This window comes from Hylaeus anthracinus, unplaced genomic scaffold, assembly GCF_026225885.1.
Source record: "Hylaeus anthracinus isolate JK02 unplaced genomic scaffold, UHH_iyHylAnth1.0_haploid 11985, whole genome shotgun sequence".
NCBI lineage: Eukaryota > Metazoa > Arthropoda > Insecta > Hymenoptera > Colletidae > Hylaeus > Hylaeus anthracinus.
The window spans coordinates 3039437-3056597 of NW_026534333.1; the positions used below are offsets into that span (position 1 = coordinate 3039437).

The 17161-nt window shown below is 33.8% G+C and overlaps 6 protein-coding genes across 15 annotated transcripts; 4 read left to right on the plus strand and 2 right to left on the minus strand.

Moving 5' to 3' along the window:
• The first annotated feature begins 57 nt into the window (after positions 1–57).
• Positions 58–2670, plus strand: LOC128886928 (ATP-binding cassette sub-family B member 10, mitochondrial). Its single transcript, XM_054142208.1, has 3 exons — positions 58–904; positions 975–2083; positions 2150–2670. Exons 1-3 carry the CDS (start codon positions 301–303, stop codon positions 2408–2410), a joined length of 1974 nt encoding a protein of 657 aa, XP_053998183.1. The 5' UTR covers positions 58–300; the 3' UTR covers positions 2411–2670.
• A 1470-nt stretch (positions 2671–4140) lies between these two features.
• On the minus strand, positions 4141–6471 carry LOC128886929 (serine/threonine-protein phosphatase 4 regulatory subunit 2). The gene has a single exon (XM_054142209.1). The coding sequence runs from the start codon at positions 6281–6283 to the stop codon at positions 4331–4333; it is 1953 nt and encodes a 650-aa protein (XP_053998184.1). The 5' UTR covers positions 6284–6471; the 3' UTR covers positions 4141–4330.
• A 487-nt stretch (positions 6472–6958) lies between these two features.
• LOC128886927 (presequence protease, mitochondrial) lies at positions 6959–10759 on the plus strand. 2 transcript variants are annotated; one of them, XM_054142206.1, is made up of 2 exons: positions 6959–7157; positions 7479–10759. In XM_054142206.1, the coding sequence occupies exon 2, from the start codon at positions 7500–7502 to the stop codon at positions 10608–10610; it is 3111 nt and encodes a 1036-aa protein (XP_053998181.1). In that variant the 5' UTR covers positions 6959–7157; positions 7479–7499; the 3' UTR covers positions 10611–10759. The 2 variants fall into 2 exon arrangements, with proteins under 2 accessions (XP_053998181.1, XP_053998182.1); XM_054142207.1 differs by lacking the exon at positions 6959–7157 and adding an exon at positions 7257–7384.
• A 19-nt stretch (positions 10760–10778) lies between these two features.
• LOC128886931 (methyltransferase-like protein 25B) lies at positions 10779–12853 on the plus strand. Its single transcript, XM_054142210.1, has 5 exons — positions 10779–10986; positions 11060–11278; positions 11358–11934; positions 12003–12173; positions 12355–12853. Exons 1-5 carry the CDS (start codon positions 10780–10782, stop codon positions 12600–12602), a joined length of 1422 nt encoding a protein of 473 aa, XP_053998185.1. The 5' UTR covers position 10779; the 3' UTR covers positions 12603–12853.
• On the minus strand, positions 12393–14766 carry LOC128886933 (mediator of RNA polymerase II transcription subunit 8). Of its 4 annotated transcripts, none has more exons than XR_008459934.1 (7): positions 14612–14766; positions 14261–14436; positions 13799–14044; positions 13037–13207; positions 12855–12969; positions 12623–12751; positions 12393–12531 (listed from the first exon to the last, which is right to left on the minus strand). XR_008459934.1 is itself a non-coding variant. In XM_054142214.1 (7 exons), exons 2-6 carry the CDS (start codon positions 14423–14425, stop codon positions 12675–12677), a joined length of 774 nt encoding a protein of 257 aa, XP_053998189.1. In that variant the 5' UTR covers positions 14426–14436; positions 14612–14766; the 3' UTR covers positions 12447–12588; position 12674. The 4 variants fall into 4 exon arrangements, 3 of the variants coding, with proteins under 3 accessions (XP_053998189.1, XP_053998190.1, XP_053998187.1); XM_054142214.1 differs by having other exon boundaries at positions 12447–12588; positions 12674–12751; XM_054142215.1 differs by lacking the exon at positions 12393–12531 and having other exon boundaries at positions 12855–12945.
• Positions 14767–15156: 390 nt separating this feature from the next.
• On the plus strand, positions 15157–16457 carry LOC128886995 (mediator of RNA polymerase II transcription subunit 29). 6 transcript variants are annotated; one of them, XM_054142375.1, is made up of 3 exons: positions 15157–15174; positions 15244–15371; positions 15640–16457. In XM_054142375.1, the coding sequence occupies exon 3, from the start codon at positions 15647–15649 to the stop codon at positions 16217–16219; it is 573 nt and encodes a 190-aa protein (XP_053998350.1). In that variant the 5' UTR covers positions 15157–15174; positions 15244–15371; positions 15640–15646; the 3' UTR covers positions 16220–16457. The 6 variants fall into 6 exon arrangements, with proteins under 6 accessions (XP_053998350.1, XP_053998355.1, XP_053998354.1 ...); XM_054142379.1 differs by having other exon boundaries at positions 15161–15371; positions 15640–16211; positions 16419–16457; XM_054142380.1 differs by having other exon boundaries at positions 15160–15371; positions 15675–16457.
• The last annotated feature ends 704 nt before the right edge of the window (positions 16458–17161 follow it).

A 17161-nucleotide genomic window follows, 5' to 3' on the forward strand; every position in this document is an offset into this window, starting at 1 on the left:
TGAGCGATGATCTTTCTGAAATTCAGAAGCTGAATACTCCCATTCATATTTACAATTCCTTCGCACTCAATTAAAAATGATTTTACTACAAAATCAAGATGAATGACAAAGAAATAATCATTGTTTGATTGTATCGATATGCACGAAAATATTTACACACTGTTTCCAATGGAAAGACATCATTATATTTATTTTCACTTTTAAGGTTGTTCCAACCTCTTCATGTTGTTGATTATGAAATACTATCGCCCTGATGACTTTTCGTTTTGTGAATTACTTTGTTCATGCTAGCGTTAGAAAATGATACTCCTCCGAAGGTTACCGACGAAAAGTATCATTCTGCAAAAATTAGAACACCATATACACCATAGACCAGCGATTAATAGCAAGCAGTTATTTTACACGTGTTTAACACCATCGATCAGGATCAACGGGAAACCATGTGTATTTTCAGCGTTAAGGTACTGTGGAAGCAATACATTGAAAAAGCAAGTTTTAAGCCCTACCATACGGCCTGCAACAAAAACGAAAAAACCATCAGAATTTAAAAATCTGATTATGCTAGCGGCACCCGAAAAATGGAGATTGTTCGGTGCCGTTACTTTCTTATTGGGTTCATCTGCTGTCACAATGGCAGTACCGTTTTGTTTAGGAAACCTGATTGATATTATTTACACAAGCAGCAAAGAAAACATAACAGAAAATCTCAATCGATTATGCATTATTTTATTCGGAGTGTTCGTCTTTGGGGGTCTATGTAACTTCTTCAGAGTTTATTTGATGACTACTACTGGACATCGAATCACTCAGTCCTTGAGAAAACAATTATACTCCGCTGTTCTGCGGCAAGAAGTAGCAATGTTTGATAAATGTAGTACAGGAGAGCTTGTTGGTAGACTATCAGGTAATATTTTTATTTTTAAAAACATATATACACTGGTTATTTCAATGTACTATTACCTTATTAATTTTAGGAGACACACAACTTGTTAGTTCTGCGTTAACTAATAACGTGTCGGATGGGTTACGTTCTGCTGTTATGAGCATTGCCGGAGTATCGATGATGTTCTATGCTTCGCCAAAATTAGCAATACTCGGTCTAGGCGTTGTACCGCCAATTGCCGGTTTAGCCGTAATTTATGGCCGCCATCTAAAGAAAATTTCTATGGACATACAAAACAGCTTAGCAGTACTGAATACAACAGCTGAAGAAAAAATCTGTAACGTGAGGACAGTAAAAGCTTTTGCAAAAGAGCCAAGTGAAGTGAACTATTATAATTCACAATTAGAAGATGTGCTCAAAGTCTGCTATAAGGAAAGTTTGTACAGAGGAATATTTTTTGGATTAACTGGATTCTCAGGAAATGTGATTATTCTCTCTGTTTTGTATTATGGTGGAGTTATGATTTCTACCTCGTCTATTACAATTGGAAGCTTAAGCGCATTTTTAATGTATGCTGCATACGTGGGAATTTCTTTAAACGGACTATCCTCGTTTTATAGCGAATTAAACAAAGCGTTAGGTGCGAATGCACGTTTAATTGAATTGGTCGAAAGACAGCCAGCAATACCCATTGAAGGTGGCAAAATCCTGGAAAAAGAACTGTCAGGTGATATTGAATTTCAAAATGTTAGTTTTGCTTACCCTACAAGAGAAAGTATATGGGTTTTGAAAAATTTCAGTCTAAAGATTCCGAAATGCACGGTAGTTTCTATCGTCGGTTCATCGGGTTCTGGAAAATCTACGGTAGCTTCGCTATTGTTGAGATTTTACGATCCCCATTCAGGATCTATACTTTTAGACAATCATAATCTCAGATCTCTTGATCCTACATGGGTCAAATCACAGATCAGCGTTGTATCTCAGGAGCCAATACTCTTTAGCGGTACAATAAGAGAAAATATATTGTATGGAGTTGACGATTCAACGAAATACGATGTAGAAGACGTCGCGAGACGTGCGCACATTTTGGAATTTACAAAAAATATGCCGGATGGTTTGGACACAGTGGTTGGAGAAAGAGGCATTACTCTCAGCGGTGGACAAAAACAAAGAGTCGCTATTGCTAGGGCGCTGATAAAGGTAAAAATATTCGTGGAATAATAATCGTACATAAAATAATAACATTTTAAAATCATTTGTGTCTAGGAACCAAAAATCTTAATTCTGGACGAGGCAACGAGTGCGTTAGATGCAGAAAGCGAATATCTTGTACAGGAAGCTATAGAAAAAGCTATTAAAGGACGAACGGTAGTAACCATAGCTCACAGACTCAGTACAATAAAAAATGCTGATAAAATTATAGTTTTAAATCAAGGACAAGTAGCAGAAACTGGAACGTACAAAGAACTTATGGATATAAGCAATGGTTACTTTTATAAATTAGTTCAACATCAAACTTTTGGATAAATTTCGAATTGTAATATGTCACAAAAACAACAAAGTTTGATAGTTACAAGTTTATCGGCGTGTATTTGTATATATTAGTAAAGTGAAAGGTAATTCTTATATCTTTTTAACGATTTTAAAATAAGCAATGTAAAAAAAATACCCAGCAGTAACTAAATAAAACCAATGTACAAAGGTCATTGAAAATCACATAAAAATTGTAATAAATAATTAATAAATTTATTAATTTAATCTCAGAAATACAATATGTTATTCTGTAATCTATCATGCTTTAGTTATTAATAATTCCTCGATACCACATGTCGGTTCTTAAGAAATCTTTAAGTAGTACTATAAAAGTGTACGTTTAAATAACTTTTATAATCGCTAACTTTATTATTCTGTTATCCTTTTCTCACCACCAGGAAATACGTTAGTCGTTGATAACAGATAAATTCGGAATTTAGAATGAAATACATTCAGTGTTCTCATTCATTGTAATAAAATAATTTGTGGGGCACATATAGCACGTATACATGTTGTGATTCGATACGAAAACCACAAAGCTATACACACACATACATATACGTACATGTACATGTATATATATTTTTCACCGATCTAACGATAAGGTGTAAGGCAGGTATTATAAATAATTCCACTTTGGTAATAATTTTTAATGTATTTTCCTATAAAATAATGTACACTGCTATTTTAAGTTATCAATGTATCTTATATCGTCGATCTATGTTGTCTTTAAATTAATATCCCATTACTACAATTACATCTGGGTAATCTACCACTAGACTCGTGTCTGCATAAAAGTATATTCGATCACATGGTAAGAAGCGAATTGTTTGAATTAAATAGCGGATTTTCACATCATTACACGAGCTTGTTTAATACATTTTCCTTTGTGAGAAAGAAAGGGCATTATGATACCTTCGTCATCCAATAAGTATTCAACTGTTATTTCTCTACCAGAAAACATAGCAAGGTATAAATAAAGCAGTAGCATTTGATTCTCTAATTAGAAAACAAAACCGAAACTTTTTATCCTTGTTATGTTATTCATTCTCAATATCGGGAATACGCGTAACAAAAACATTCGTTCATCGATTAAATTACAAATCATAAATCAGAATCTATGCTTTGATCCCGTCTATGCTCGATATAAATGGTAAATTTATAGTTTTCTGTTGTCTTTGTGAAAATTTTTGCCAAACAAGTGTTAAGTTTTCAAAATTGACGAATCTCTTAAATAGTCGAATAATTCGATAATTATTTCGTAACCATTTTAATATCGGCAAGTTGAATATAAAACGCGATCCAAGTCTGAGGTCGTACTCACAATTAGCTATACTTGCCAATTAAAAGTAATTTAATTACAACAGGATGCATGTTTAAAATGCTTCTTTGTTTACATAGCTATCACACATCGTATTTGTAAGGAGCCGCATTAGAATTTCATACGTTCCAGTCGCAAGCCCAACCATACCCTAAATAGAAACTTCCTTTGTATAAATCCGTGGCGTAACTTTTTACAAACTGATTTGAGTTATAACTCATATCATAGTCAAAACTGGTCGTTAGTAGTATAACGTTCGGGGAATAGGCAGTGTTCTGTTTTCTACAAGAGCTTAGAAATTCATTTGAACAAGTCTCTGTACAAGTAAATACAAAAATTTACCTGATTTAATTGCAATTACAAAGTCAATGAAACGGTAAATGATACACGATTATAGAATTCTCTGCAAATATTACGGTATTTTTTTAAGTGTCTTATATGTTGAATCGCTTAGGGAAACTCGTACAAATCGTATTCGAATTATATAGAGAATTTTCTTAAATAGAGATGTTTGTTTTTTTGCTGCATATTTTTTTGCATCTTGTTAAAATAAAAATCAAGCGTTTAAAGTAATAGGACTTTCTTACACATTATTAACTTTCAGATATATGCGCTGTTTCTTGTTCCATTGGTTCGTCTTCTTGCTGGAATACCGATAACGTTTCTTCGTCGTCTACATCCATTAATTCTACCGCATTTTGATCCTTTCTATTTGTGACGGTTTCCGTTACCATGTCGTTATCTTCGACTTTCGGCGCAGCAGCGACTACATTATTACCTTGCAATTCCGTTATATCGTTACTATCGGACATTTTATTTTCGCAATCTGGCTGACACACGACTGTAGGAATTTGATTTACGGAATTATCTGATATTTCAACGAACGGAGTAGTAGTTTCTGGTTTCGCGTTGACATCTTCCGCATCTTCTGGTTCTTCGACGGTAGGAATCGAATCAGGTATTACAGACTTTATTACTCTGGTCTCGTCTTCTGTCGCTTCCATTATCGTCAAACCGTCTTTTTCTTGATTATGACTGAAATTTTCCGTCGCGTCATCTTTAGAACATGGTTCTTCTACTATAGGTTTTTGATCTTCTATTAACTCTGTTTTTATACTTTGATCTTTCGAATCTTCTACATCCAAAGACATATTTGCGGATACATTTGCGGACACGGTATTTTCCAAACTTGCATTACCAGAAGATAAAAGCAGAGTATCCGTAGACGTGTCCACGGTATTCGTTAAAGACGTATTTCCTATACTATCGTTATCTAGAGGCAGAGCTTCTTTCTCCTCTGTATTCGTAGCGGATGTCTCGTTAATTATTTGCATATTTTCTACCTCTGTACCTAACTTTGTTCTATCCTCCAGATTTTCAGTAGAAGTATTTATAGGATTTTCAACCACTGGATTATCGGATTCTTTGTTCTCTAACAATACTTTAGAGTCAATGTCCGATTCGCCCGATACATCATTAGCTTTAGTTGGTCCTTCTTGTACGTGAACTGGTATTGCTCCTACTTCTGCCTTTTCGTTAACCTTAGAATTATCTACATAAAATTTCGAAGACTTATTTTCATTCGAGCCAAAGTCTTTTGTCTGGAAGGTAGTTTGCAATTTCCGTGTGGAGTCGGTAGAGTCTCCTTCTTCGTTCTCCAGATCTAAACTAGGCTGAGAACTGGTGTCCTCGTTCATTATAGCTTCCGGAACATCACCTACAATCCCGGAAGCCTCAGGAACTATGGTCGACAAGTTTTGTATGGTGGGACCTATCTGCAAGTCTTGAGTTTGTGGTTGAGATGTCGGATTTGAAACACCAGAAAACTCTGAGGTAGTCGGTATAAAATTAGATCCCACGATATCCACCTTAGGGGAAGTCACTTCAACTTTTTCGTGAGAAGTTTCTTCTGTACTAAATATATTCTTTACTACGGTAGTGGTAGGTATGACAGTGTGTAATAAAGGTGTTTCATTTTCAACTGTGTGTACGCTAATTGTAACGGTAGAAGGACAGTCCTTTTCCCAGTATTCCATTTCTACATCTTGAGGAGGTTGCGTTACGGAAGTATCTTCGTCTACGGATCCGTTGACCATGCTGTCCCCGTTCTCGTTCCTTCTGGCTATCGGTCCTGGTTCTCTGGTAGAAACAACCAAGATGTTCTTCTCTATAGCGCGCATAAATTTGTCCACCCTATTGTATTCTTTACGGGGCGATGTCAATAGTTCGCAAATACGTTGAACGGTGAATGGTGCGTTCGCGAATGACTCCAAACGCTCTAAAAGATTGCTCTTCATAGTGTCGTAATTGAAATGCTCGACGTTTGGACAAGGCGCGAGTTCGAGAGTTGGGCAACTTTCGTAGAAATCGGTCATTACGCGCGTCAGTTTCTCTCTGAAAAGCGTTTTGATCAACGACCATTGGTAAACAGGATCGCCGGTTTTCGCGACCCAACACAGATAGTCTTCCAGTTCTCGAGGTATCTCGCTCGGACGCATTTTCTGAAACTCGTCGAGCGCCTGCAACACCTCCTCCAAATTTTCCATCTTCTCCGCCTGCTACCCCCTCTGCCTCCTTCGTTCACAGAAATAGTATCTGTCGACACTTTTCCGTGAAACTACTTAAACTTGTCGCCGCGAAACTTTGTACGCGTGAAACAACGAAAAACGCAAACACACCGGGTACTAAATGGTACTAAACAGCAACAATGAAGAGGATGGGGGACGAAGCAGGGGTGCCAATCATTCGAAAAATATGTCATCGTGACAGAGTTTGGTTAGCTTCCACGATATTCCTTTGGTTACACGGCTAGAGGGCTTTAGCAGGCTGTAGAGGGCCTCGAGTACCGAGTTAGAGAGATCTCAATCATGAAAGTAAGAATTTATGGACTGAGTTATGGTTAGATTTTAGGTTAGAGTGGTGGCGAATTTGCGGTAAAGAACGTAAATGCCTTCTTTGTTTATTCCTACAAAGGCCACCGTTCGCTAAGCCACTCTGTGAGTAAGTGAGCTTACAAATTTTTCGATTCCAAACATAGTGATCGCTCTAAATGGTGCCAGTGGCGCCATCTTATAAAAACTGTGAGAACTATTTTCTCTATAAACTTAGGCGTTTTGGCACCGATGGCGCCACTGGTAGAAAAACATCCGCTTACAGAGCGGCTTAGTGAGCGGTGACTTTTCTGGATGCACCCATTGCGCCACTATTACTTAGGAAATTTCGTTCTGTCAATTTTGTACAATCTTGACTGCCCTTGAATTATCTTGAATGGTGATCAATGAGGACGAATGAGGCTAGAAACAGCTAGAAAACGTGATACTACATAGAAAGTTCATTAATTTATATGCAACATGAAGAATTAATCTTCTAATGTGTAGCGGCCAACTGCAACGTTTTTTTCAATTACAGCGCTGAATAAAGGTTAGACTTAAGAATGAATAAATTCATTTTAACCGGTAAATGTTTATCATTTTTTAATCGAACACAAATAATCTTATGCAGTGTATAATATCTATATAAAGTCTAATGAAAGTCACGTAAATATGTACATAGTGTCTTTTCTTTTAACTTCAAAAAATAAATAATATACGAGTATTTGTTCTGCGAAGTACACATACTATTATTTACGTATTCGGCATTTGATTTTGGTAAGATTTTAGAGTTTCTAAAATTCTTTTATTATATATTATTTACTTTTGGTTGAATATCGTGATTAGGTTATATGTCTTTGATGTTTTCCAGATACCGGGGTACTACAGAACAATGCTGAGAATATTGAATTTATCTCAGAAGTCCTATTTGCGTCCGTTAGGATTGCAACAATATATTAAGCACTGCAATTTTCATTTGCAAAAGAATGCAACATTTAGAGCTACAAAACATGAAATAAATTTAACTCAAGATGAATTCAATAAATTTCAAAATGGACAAATTATTCATGGCTTTGTAGTAGATGAAATTGCAAAAGTTGATGAACTACATTTGACTGCAGTGCGATTGACTCACTTGAGTAGCGGAGCGCAATATTTGCATTTAGCCAGAGACGATAGTAACAATGTTTTCTCTGTTGGATTTCGGACTACCCCAAAAGATTCTACGGGTTTACCTCACATTTTGGAACATGTTACACTTTGCGGTAGCGAAAAGTTTCCTTGCAGAGATCCATTTTTCAAAATGCTGAGGAGGTCCTTAGCCACTTTTATGAATGCTATGACAGGACCTGATTACACTATATATCCATTTTCTACACAAAACTTAAAAGACTTTAGAAATTTACAGTCTGTATATATGGATTCGGTGTTTAAACCAAATCTTCGAGAACTTGATTTTAAACAAGAGGGCTGGAGGTTAGAACACTCAGATGTTAATGATAGAAATTCACCCATTGTTTTCAAAGGAGTAGTATTTAATGAAATGAAAGGTGTTTTCAATGAAAATCAATCCATACTAGCCGAACGATTACTGAATAGCCTTTTACCTAGTCATACATATGCGGTAATTTCTGGAGGAGATCCTCTTGTTATTCCTAATCTGAGACATACAGATTTGATTAATTTTCATCGAACTTATTACCATCCTTCTAATAGCCGATTCTATTCGTACGGCAATTTTCCTTTGGAAGATCATTTAAAATTTATTAACGATCAATACCTACTTCTAACAGACAAAATTGATACATCTATGTCTGCAGTTCCTTCAGAAAAACGTTGGAATAAACCGAGAAAAGAACATATTACGTGTAGACCAGATCCTATGATCGCGGATCCTAATCGACAAGGTAGCATAGGTATTGCCTATCTGTGCAATGATATAATCGATATACAAAAAACTTTTGAAATACATATTCTGTCTCAGCTTCTTTTAAAAGGTCCAAATTCAGCATTTTATAAATCGTTAGTGGAATCAGGTTTGGGAGTTGCTTTTGGTCCAACAACAGGTTTTACCGCTCATTGTAAAGACACGATGTTTGTTGTAAGTTTAGTTGGCGTGAAGGCAGAAAACTTTGAAAAAATAGAACAGATCTTTAATGAAACTGTACAAAAAAGTATCGAACAAGGCTTTGAAAAAGATCATATCGAAGCAGTTTTGCATAGTATTGAACTGCATGTAAAACATCAGTCTTCTAACTTTGGGTTACAATTACTTTTTAATTTAACACCATTATGGAATCACGAAGGAAATCTTATACAGTCGATGAGAATTAACGAAGCAATTAGGAAATTTAGGGAAGAAATGAAGAATAATCCCAAGTACCTTCAAGAATTAGTCAAAGAATATTTAATGGATAATACTCACAAATTAACGCTAACGATGTTACCATCCGAACAATACGATTACGATAAAATGGTTGCTGAACGTAAATTGTTAGATTTAAAATTACAACAACTTTCCAAAGCTGAATTAGACCAAATTTATGTCGATGGTCAAACTTTACTCCAAGAACAACAGAAAAAAGAAGATGTAAATGTTCTTCCTACTTTGAAAGTGGAAGACATAAAACCAAGCGTAGAACGATATGAGCATACAGATTCAAAAGTTATTGGTGTTCCATTACAAATAGCTGTTGAACCAACAAATAACGTTTGTTACTATCGAGGAATTCTCAATACGCAAGGTTTAAGCGCAGAATTAAAAAGTTTAATACCGCTCTTTAACAATATTATCGCAAGGATGGGTACAAAAAATTATGATTACAGAAATTTTGATCAGTTAATACGATTAAAAACTGGAGGTTTACATTTTATGAGTCACGTCGTCGAACACAAAAGTAATTTATTGCAGTATGAGGAAGGAATATTAATAGAATCATATTGTTTAGATCGTAATGTAACCGATATGTGGAAACTGTGGTCAGAGGTGTTTAATAATATTGAATTGTCGGATATTCAGAGGTTTGAAACGCTTGTTAAATCAAATGCAGCAGATTTGATCAATGGAATTGCGGATTCAGGACATGTGTATGCAATGAGCACTGCAGCCAGTTTAGTTTCACCTGTTACTAATTTTAAGGAAAGTTTATCAGGTTTACAATATGTTTCGAGAATGAAAAAAATAGCCCAAATGCACGATTTAAGTTCTATATTAAATCAAATGCATGAGATATCTAAACAAGTTTTGAATAAACAACATTTGCGATCAGCGATAAATTTATCTGGAAGCAATAAAGACAACATATTGGATAGTATTACTGAATTTTACAAGTCGTTGAAAGGCACAACTGAAGATACATATATCTTCACCGATAATCAAGATATCGAAATAGAAGAAAATGGTATTCATTACGTATTACCGTACACAGTAAATTATGCGGCAAAAGCAATTTTAACGGTTCCATACACAGATTCAGATTATGCACCTTTACGAGTACTTTCCAAGTTGATCACATCAGCTTATTTACATCCAGAAATTCGCGAAAAAGGTGGTGCTTATGGCGGTGGTGCAAGGCTATCATCAGATGGAATCTTTACTTTTTACTCTTATAGAGATCCTAATTCTACTCGTACTTTAGATTTGTTTGATAATGCATATGAGTTTTTGTTAAATTATTCATTACCGCAAAGCGATATCGACGAAGCAAAATTGGGAATATTTCAACAACTCGATGCCCCGGTTCCTCCGAGTAATCGTGGAATGGTTAAATTTACGCGTAACTTAACAGACGATGATATTCAAGAACAAAGGGACCAATTAAAAGCTGTAACTAAAGATCAACTTATGTATGTTGCTAAAAAATATTTACAACCTGGTCAAAGCGACATTAGAGTAGGTCGTGCGTTGATAGGACCAGTTAACGATGAGTTACTAAATAGGACCTCAGAAAATTGGATAATACAAAATCAAGAAGAACAAACTCAAGCACGAGCAGTCAAATGAAAGTATTCAGCATAATTAAGTTTTCATTTCACATGTAATTAATTTATACAATAAATCTTATAAAAATTACAATTTTGCAAATTATACATACATAATGCCTGAATAAACTGTTCCTGTAATTAAAGAATAAAAGTTAGCGTTATGTTATAGTTGTCTTCTTTTATATTAGATGGCGAGTGTAAATAAATGCGACCAAAATAAGTATTTCCTGGATGCATTAAATTTATTTTTTGAAACACAATGGCTTTATAGCACTCCAGTTACTGATTTATTAGCCAAAAGAATTCTAGATTCATTTCCAAAAGATTGGTTGAATGCTTTGCAAGCTTTAGAAAATCAAGAACTTAACGCTACTGTCGTAAAAAAAGCGATAGAGGTTGGTGAATAAATATAATTACTTTTCATGTAAATTTATTTCAATAAAATACAGGATATTGTTTCATTTTTAGCCACGATGGCCAGAAAGTTTAAAAAATTTTGTTGAAAAATGTAAATATATCGATAGATTACCGCCTATAAATACCGTCTCATCGACAACATTACCGAAAAATTTCCAAATAGGACTCAGTGACAAAAAACAGCACGAAATAGTACATTTGGCACATTTAGTGCATAAACAATGCGCATTACATAAAATTAAAATTATCGTTGATTTTGGTGCAGGTTTGGTGAGAAATACGCATTTATATAAGTGATGTGTCTCTATTTTAACATGTCTGTATACAAACATGCATGTTTTCATTATAGGGATACGTTTGCCAATTATTACACCATTTGTATAATTACAAAGTTCTTGGATTAGAAAAAAATGAAGCAAATGTAAATAAAGCTAGAAACAGACAAGCAAAAATGTATCCTGATTCATTAGCATACGTTAAATACTATTGTTGCGATTTAACGTGTAACTCTGTCGAAATGATAGAGACTATTTTACATAACGAATTTCAAGAAAATTCAGATGTTTGTTTAATTGGCTTGCATGCTTGTGGTGATCTTAGCATACACGCATCAAAAATATTTCTCGATATGAAAGCAGCACGTATTTTTATTATGATTTCTTGTTGTTACCATAAATTATCGATATCGACAAGTACAAAAATAAATACCGGAAAGCAATACTTTAATAATTTCCCTTTATCTGATTGTCTTAAATCCGCAATTCTGGATGCTAATGTTGACATTGGTGTGTTTTTAAGACAACCGTTTTTACGATTAGCGTGCCAAGAACCAGCGGATAGATGGAATGATATGTCTGTCGAAACTCACAGTCAACATTCATTTTATGTTCTTGCAAGGGCAGTTCTTCAATTATATGCAAGTGAAAGTGAGTGCTTGTTTATTTGTTTTTAGTAATAATTTGACATTGATTTATCAGATAAAGAAACATTTCAGATGGTTTCTATCTTAAGAAACGTACTCGTAAAGGAACAAGAAAATCCCAGTGTTTAAATTTCGAAACTTACATTAAAGATTCGTTAAATAGGTATATCTTACGATCACTGAGAAGCGAGGAAAGTGAGGAAAGCGAGGAAAGCGAGGAAAGCGAGGAAAGCGAAGAACAAGGTAATAATATTCTTTATTATTTTAGTTAAATACGTTTTTTAATATGTTTACAATCAATTCTATTAATTTACACAGTATCAAAACACATTTTTTAAACATATACATTATGTACAAGTACATTACAAATTCAATTATAAATCGTTGATAAATAATATTAACACACTAAATTAATATTGTTTAGATGTACAATCCAATCTTGACGTACATGAGAAAAAGATGATAGAATTATGGAAAAATCATTGCGGTAAACTAAAAGTTGTAGAAATGTATACCGCTTTACAACTAATGTTACAAGCACCGGCGGAGTCGTTCATTCTTCGAGATCGATTGTGTTGGATGCATGAACAGGGTTTAGATGCTACAATTATTCCAGTTATGAACAAACAACTATCTCCGCGATCGTATGCAATAGTATCTTGGAAAAAATAGTAAAGCTTATAAAATATTACCTTTACAACACATATTTTTCTATGTTTTTATAATTAGACGAATTTATATACTTTATCTGTACGGATGAATTTGCGATGCTGCTTTAATATTAGTTTTTATTGTACTTGGAGCTTTACTCATTTGTCCCACTGTAATTGTACAAGATGTATTTATTATGATTGTAGATATAAATTTTAATTATAAAATAGTATTATTAGCATAAAATTAAATAAATTATAATAAATATCTTACGAGATGGATTTCCGAGAGATCCCTGTCCTGGAGATTGTTGACTTCCAGGCCTACCAACCATCATTCCGCTAGGTACGGAATTGACTCCAGACTGAACCATTTGGACAGAATCAGACTATAATAAACAAACTTGAATATACGCGTACTGGAATAAATAAATAAATACATATAATGAAATTTACCTTTAGACCTTTACCCATACCCACAGCTGCTACAAGAGCATGAGTATCAGCTGTACTACTAGTTTGAGCTTGAGTTCCTCTAGATCCAGCTTCGCTTTCCCATTCTTCGCGTGCCTTGTTCGCTATATCCCATATATGACTAATAACTTTTGTGTATTGCGCCACTTGTTTCTGAAAATGATGAAATTCATACATATTTTAGAAAACAAGATATTTGGTGTTCCACTCGCTAAATGGACCGATTACAAAAGTTTGCTTGTATAATGCTGTAAACTATTGAAGGAAAATCATTTTCATTAAATAATAACTATAAGATGTGTATAACCTTATACATATGAACATGTATAAATGTATCTATATAGTTGTATACTTAGTTTTTTAAAATATGCATCGGTATAAAATCTAATAAAAATTCACAAATAAACCATTCAAATATAATTTTTCAATTTCAATTTCAGTCCAAAGCGAATGGAACTAATAGAAGCTGAAAGCTAGCTGATAGTAGCTTACATTGCAGTCCTAGTTGTTGTTTAGTTAGCACATTAACAGAGAAATAGAACATCTTAAGTTATCTTTAAGCTTCTACAATTACACAATACAGACATACAATTGTATCCGTGTCTTAAAATATTTTTGAGAGTGATTTGAATTAAATTTTTAGATGTATTTACATACACTATAAAAAAAGAGAATTTGTAAATAGTATTTCATAGGCAACTTTTATGTATATGTAGAAAATAAATAAAAAATATGTTATCTTACATGTGAAGTTTCATAATTTAAATTTGCAGCTTTTGCTTCAAGCTGTATCATTTTTTGTTCAGCTTGAGGCTCCACTTTAGTGCGTAGATAATCTGGTACTAGGTCATGAGCAAACGTAGAAATTCTGCCTTCAGTTAATCGAAGTAGTTCTTCATCTTTTTCAGGACATAATCGTAATGGTAGAACTGTTAGGTTTCTCAGGTTCGGTGGTTTATCATGACCAAGAATTTTTGAGAGGCTAGTTAACTATAATTTTTTATTTTAATTAAAATTAGTTGTAATTAAACAGATTTATATAAAAAATTTAATTGTATAACTTTACTACATTCAAGAATTTGAAAAAAACATTTATATTTCTTTTGTTACTTGTTTTTTTATTCTTTATCAGTATTTTAAATTAATATAATCTATAATAAATCATAAAAAAATAAAATTTGAAATTTGTTTTGTAATATTACTTACATGTCCTGAAATAAGTGCGAAGTTATCAAGAAAATTAGGCCAATTTAACGTTTCGTATTCGTGTTCCAATTTGAATATCATTGCAGCTATAGCTGTTTTTAAGTCGTTTATTCTCATAATAATAGCCTCCAAGGCAGAATCCAATTGCTTTTCTTCCCGTTGCATTTTCAATTTTACTGGAATACGAGGAAAATATATTAATATTAAACTGTAATAGTTTGTACAAATAAAATAAAAAATTGTGCTAGAGTAATAAACTTATACCAAATATGCATTTATTTGTCTGAGAATAGAATATTCACTATTCTGTGTATACTTTATTGACGAAATTTATGATCGTTATCTACTCACTATTTCATCTGTACAATTAAAATTTAAAAAAGTATTCATTCCAAACTGAAAGGCACTTTAAACTTTGTGAGACCTCACGATTTGTAGTAAATATTCGTGACTTTGTGACCATTTGTGATATTACGCAAAGAATGTTTTCAATGGGTGCATTTAGAAAGGTTCTACCGCTCACTAAGCAGCTCTGTGAACGGATTTTGTAGTAGTGACGCCATCGGTGGGAAAACGCCCAAGTTTGTAGTGGACAAAACTAACAAAAGGGGTCGATAATTACTGCTGTTTAAATAACTATAATATTTATAAAAATGATAAATTTAACATATTAGCTAGTGTAATGTAGTGTTATGAAGCAAGGAATTATATTATTTATGCATTTATGAAAAATAAAGAATATTTGTTTAAAAAATATCGTTGGCGCCATCTTATAGAAACGGTGGAAACTATTTTCACTACAAACTTGGGCGTCTTGCCACCGATGGCGCCACTAATACTAAAACCCGCTCAAAGAGCGGCTTAATGAGCGATGACCTTTTTCGAAGGATATTTCCTGATATTTCCACCACAGGGTAGTTTTACAGAAACTATTCTTATCAGAATCTTTTGGAACCTTTGATGTTCTGTTTCTGTATTTTCAGATTAAGGTGGACTGTAATGAAATTAAACATTCTTCGTGTGGATGGTACTATAACTAGTCTATGGTTGGAATCAGTTTGAACGTAGTAAAGTATTTTATGTATTCTACAAATATTTTGTAACAAAATAGGTAAAATTCCATGTACATTTGTCGCTTTTTCGTTCATGTCAATGTAAAAAGATATACTGGAACTCATCAAAATAAATTTAACATTAATAAGCGGTGAATTAATAATCTCCATTGAATCGCACTTTAAGGTTACAATTGATCTGTTATAACAGTTTGCGTATTAATGCCATTTCTGCAATTATTAATATTATGTAAACATACAGAATATATTTGTGTGAAATTTATTCTAATATAATAGTATAATTTCTTTTAATTGCAATATAATTAGGGTTGATATGAACATTCCTCCTATTCAACAACCAGGAGCGATCGGGGTAGGACAGATGACTCAGTCTGTAAATCCTCAACTTCCTCAAAACCCGCAGCAAGCACAGCCGCAACAGGTTCAACAACAGCAACAACAACAGCAGCAACAAGCACAGGAAAAACTTGACAATATTTCTAAAGTTAAATCATTGATTGGTCCGTTAAGAGAAACGTTAGCCATAGCTCTTAAAACTGCAGCACATACATTGCATCAAAATAGTTTAGTAGATGTCGGATCTCTTAAGGGTATAGACCAACCCGACCACCGTTTTAATAAAAATATGGAAGAATTTTATTCTATCTGTGATCAAATAGAATTACATTTGAAAACTTCTATAGAGTGTTTATCACAGAATTCCAGTGCTGTACGCTACCTACCAGTATCCGTCATACCAACACGTACAGATACCGTGGGTGTGCAAGAAGGACCTGCTTTGACCTATCCTCAATTTTTAATGACCGTCAGAGCACAAGTTGCATATGCTAGAGAAGTTCACGATACATTAATTTCTGCAGCGCACACAATAGCATCTGGTGAATAATTTATTTTTTTTTTACAAATGAATGAATTATTTTATAATATATAATTTGTAATCTACGAGATATAAGTCTTCCTCGTTGTGTACATTACTACAGTAACGTCCGGAATACGCGAATACATAATTTTATTAAATAATTTGTATTAATAATTGCTTATGTTATGTTATGTTATGTTAAAATCAGTTTTTTATTTTATTCTAGGATAATGTTAAAATGGAGAATACATTAAAAAAAAAATAATTTATAAAGTTAAAGAATCTTTGTATATAAGACTGTAAGAATACATTTACAAATTTTTGTAGTTATATTGTATCACTCTTCCTCCTTGTGTAAATTACAATAATGAAACGATATACAGGGTAATTCTTACAAGGTGACCGACGCAATTTTTGTAAAATTTGAAGTCGTATTGAAAAATTATTCAGACAAAAAGTAACCAGTTTTAAGGGAGAAAAAAGATGCCAAGGGTCACTTCGCGGGCTACCTTTTTTTGTTTTAAAATGGAGCTTTAATACCTGTACTCGTTACTATGGTTAATTCCGTAAAGTTTAAAGATTCGTTCAACAAAATTTATAGTATGTTGTATTTACACCGAGTTATAAATATTAAAGTGTGATTTACATCGAGATCATACGAACGACGTTGAATGGGCATTCACCAGGATCGAGAGCAGCATCCTAATCGATGCTCTAACTAACATAAGCATAAACGATAGCCCGGCGTAACGTAACTGTAACAAACTCCCATCCTTTTACCCACGCAACGTTGAAATTTTGATTTAGAGGTTTCGGATTTTCGAGGAATCGAGATAATTTGATACGTTCCAAAACTAGTACCAGGAAAGTTCTGCGACAACGTTGCCAGCTTCGCGATCAGGTTGCGTTCAACGAAACTGCAACGCGCATCGGTCGATCTAAACGTAAACAAAGGTTGATGAAAGCACG

Bases quoted from the DNA above. Each gene is read 5' to 3' on its own strand.
- LOC128886933 (XM_054142214.1), bottom strand. From the start codon at position 14,425: ATGCAACGGGAAGAAAAGCAATTGGATTCTGCCTTGGAGGCTATTATT. The intron at 12,970-13,036 runs GTAAATTTCATT...TGTTTATTATAG, and splicing joins GTATGGGTAAAGGTCTAAAG to TCTGATTCTGTCCAAATGGT. The intron at 12,752-12,854 runs GTAAGATATTTA...GTACAATTACAG, and splicing joins ATCTCTCGGAAATCCATCTC to TGGGACAAATGAGTAAAGCT.
- LOC128886929 (XM_054142209.1), bottom strand. From the start codon at position 6,283: ATGGAAAATTTGGAGGAGGTGTTGCAGGCGCTCGACGAGTTTCAGAAA.
- LOC128886928 (XM_054142208.1), top strand. From the start codon at position 301: ATGATACTCCTCCGAAGGTTACCGACGAAAAGTATCATTCTGCAAAAA. The intron at 905-974 runs GTAATATTTTTA...TATTAATTTTAG, and splicing joins GCTTGTTGGTAGACTATCAG to GAGACACACAACTTGTTAGT. The intron at 2,084-2,149 runs GTAAAAATATTC...ATTTGTGTCTAG, and splicing joins TTGCTAGGGCGCTGATAAAG to GAACCAAAAATCTTAATTCT.
- LOC128886927 (XM_054142206.1), top strand. From the start codon at position 7,500: ATGCTGAGAATATTGAATTTATCTCAGAAGTCCTATTTGCGTCCGTTA.
- LOC128886995 (XM_054142375.1), top strand. From the start codon at position 15,647: ATGAACATTCCTCCTATTCAACAACCAGGAGCGATCGGGGTAGGACAG.
- LOC128886931 (XM_054142210.1), top strand. From the start codon at position 10,780: ATGGCGAGTGTAAATAAATGCGACCAAAATAAGTATTTCCTGGATGCA. The intron at 10,987-11,059 runs GTTGGTGAATAA...TTTCATTTTTAG, and splicing joins TCGTAAAAAAAGCGATAGAG to CCACGATGGCCAGAAAGTTT. The intron at 11,279-11,357 runs GTGAGAAATACG...TTTTCATTATAG, and splicing joins TTGATTTTGGTGCAGGTTTG to GGATACGTTTGCCAATTATT.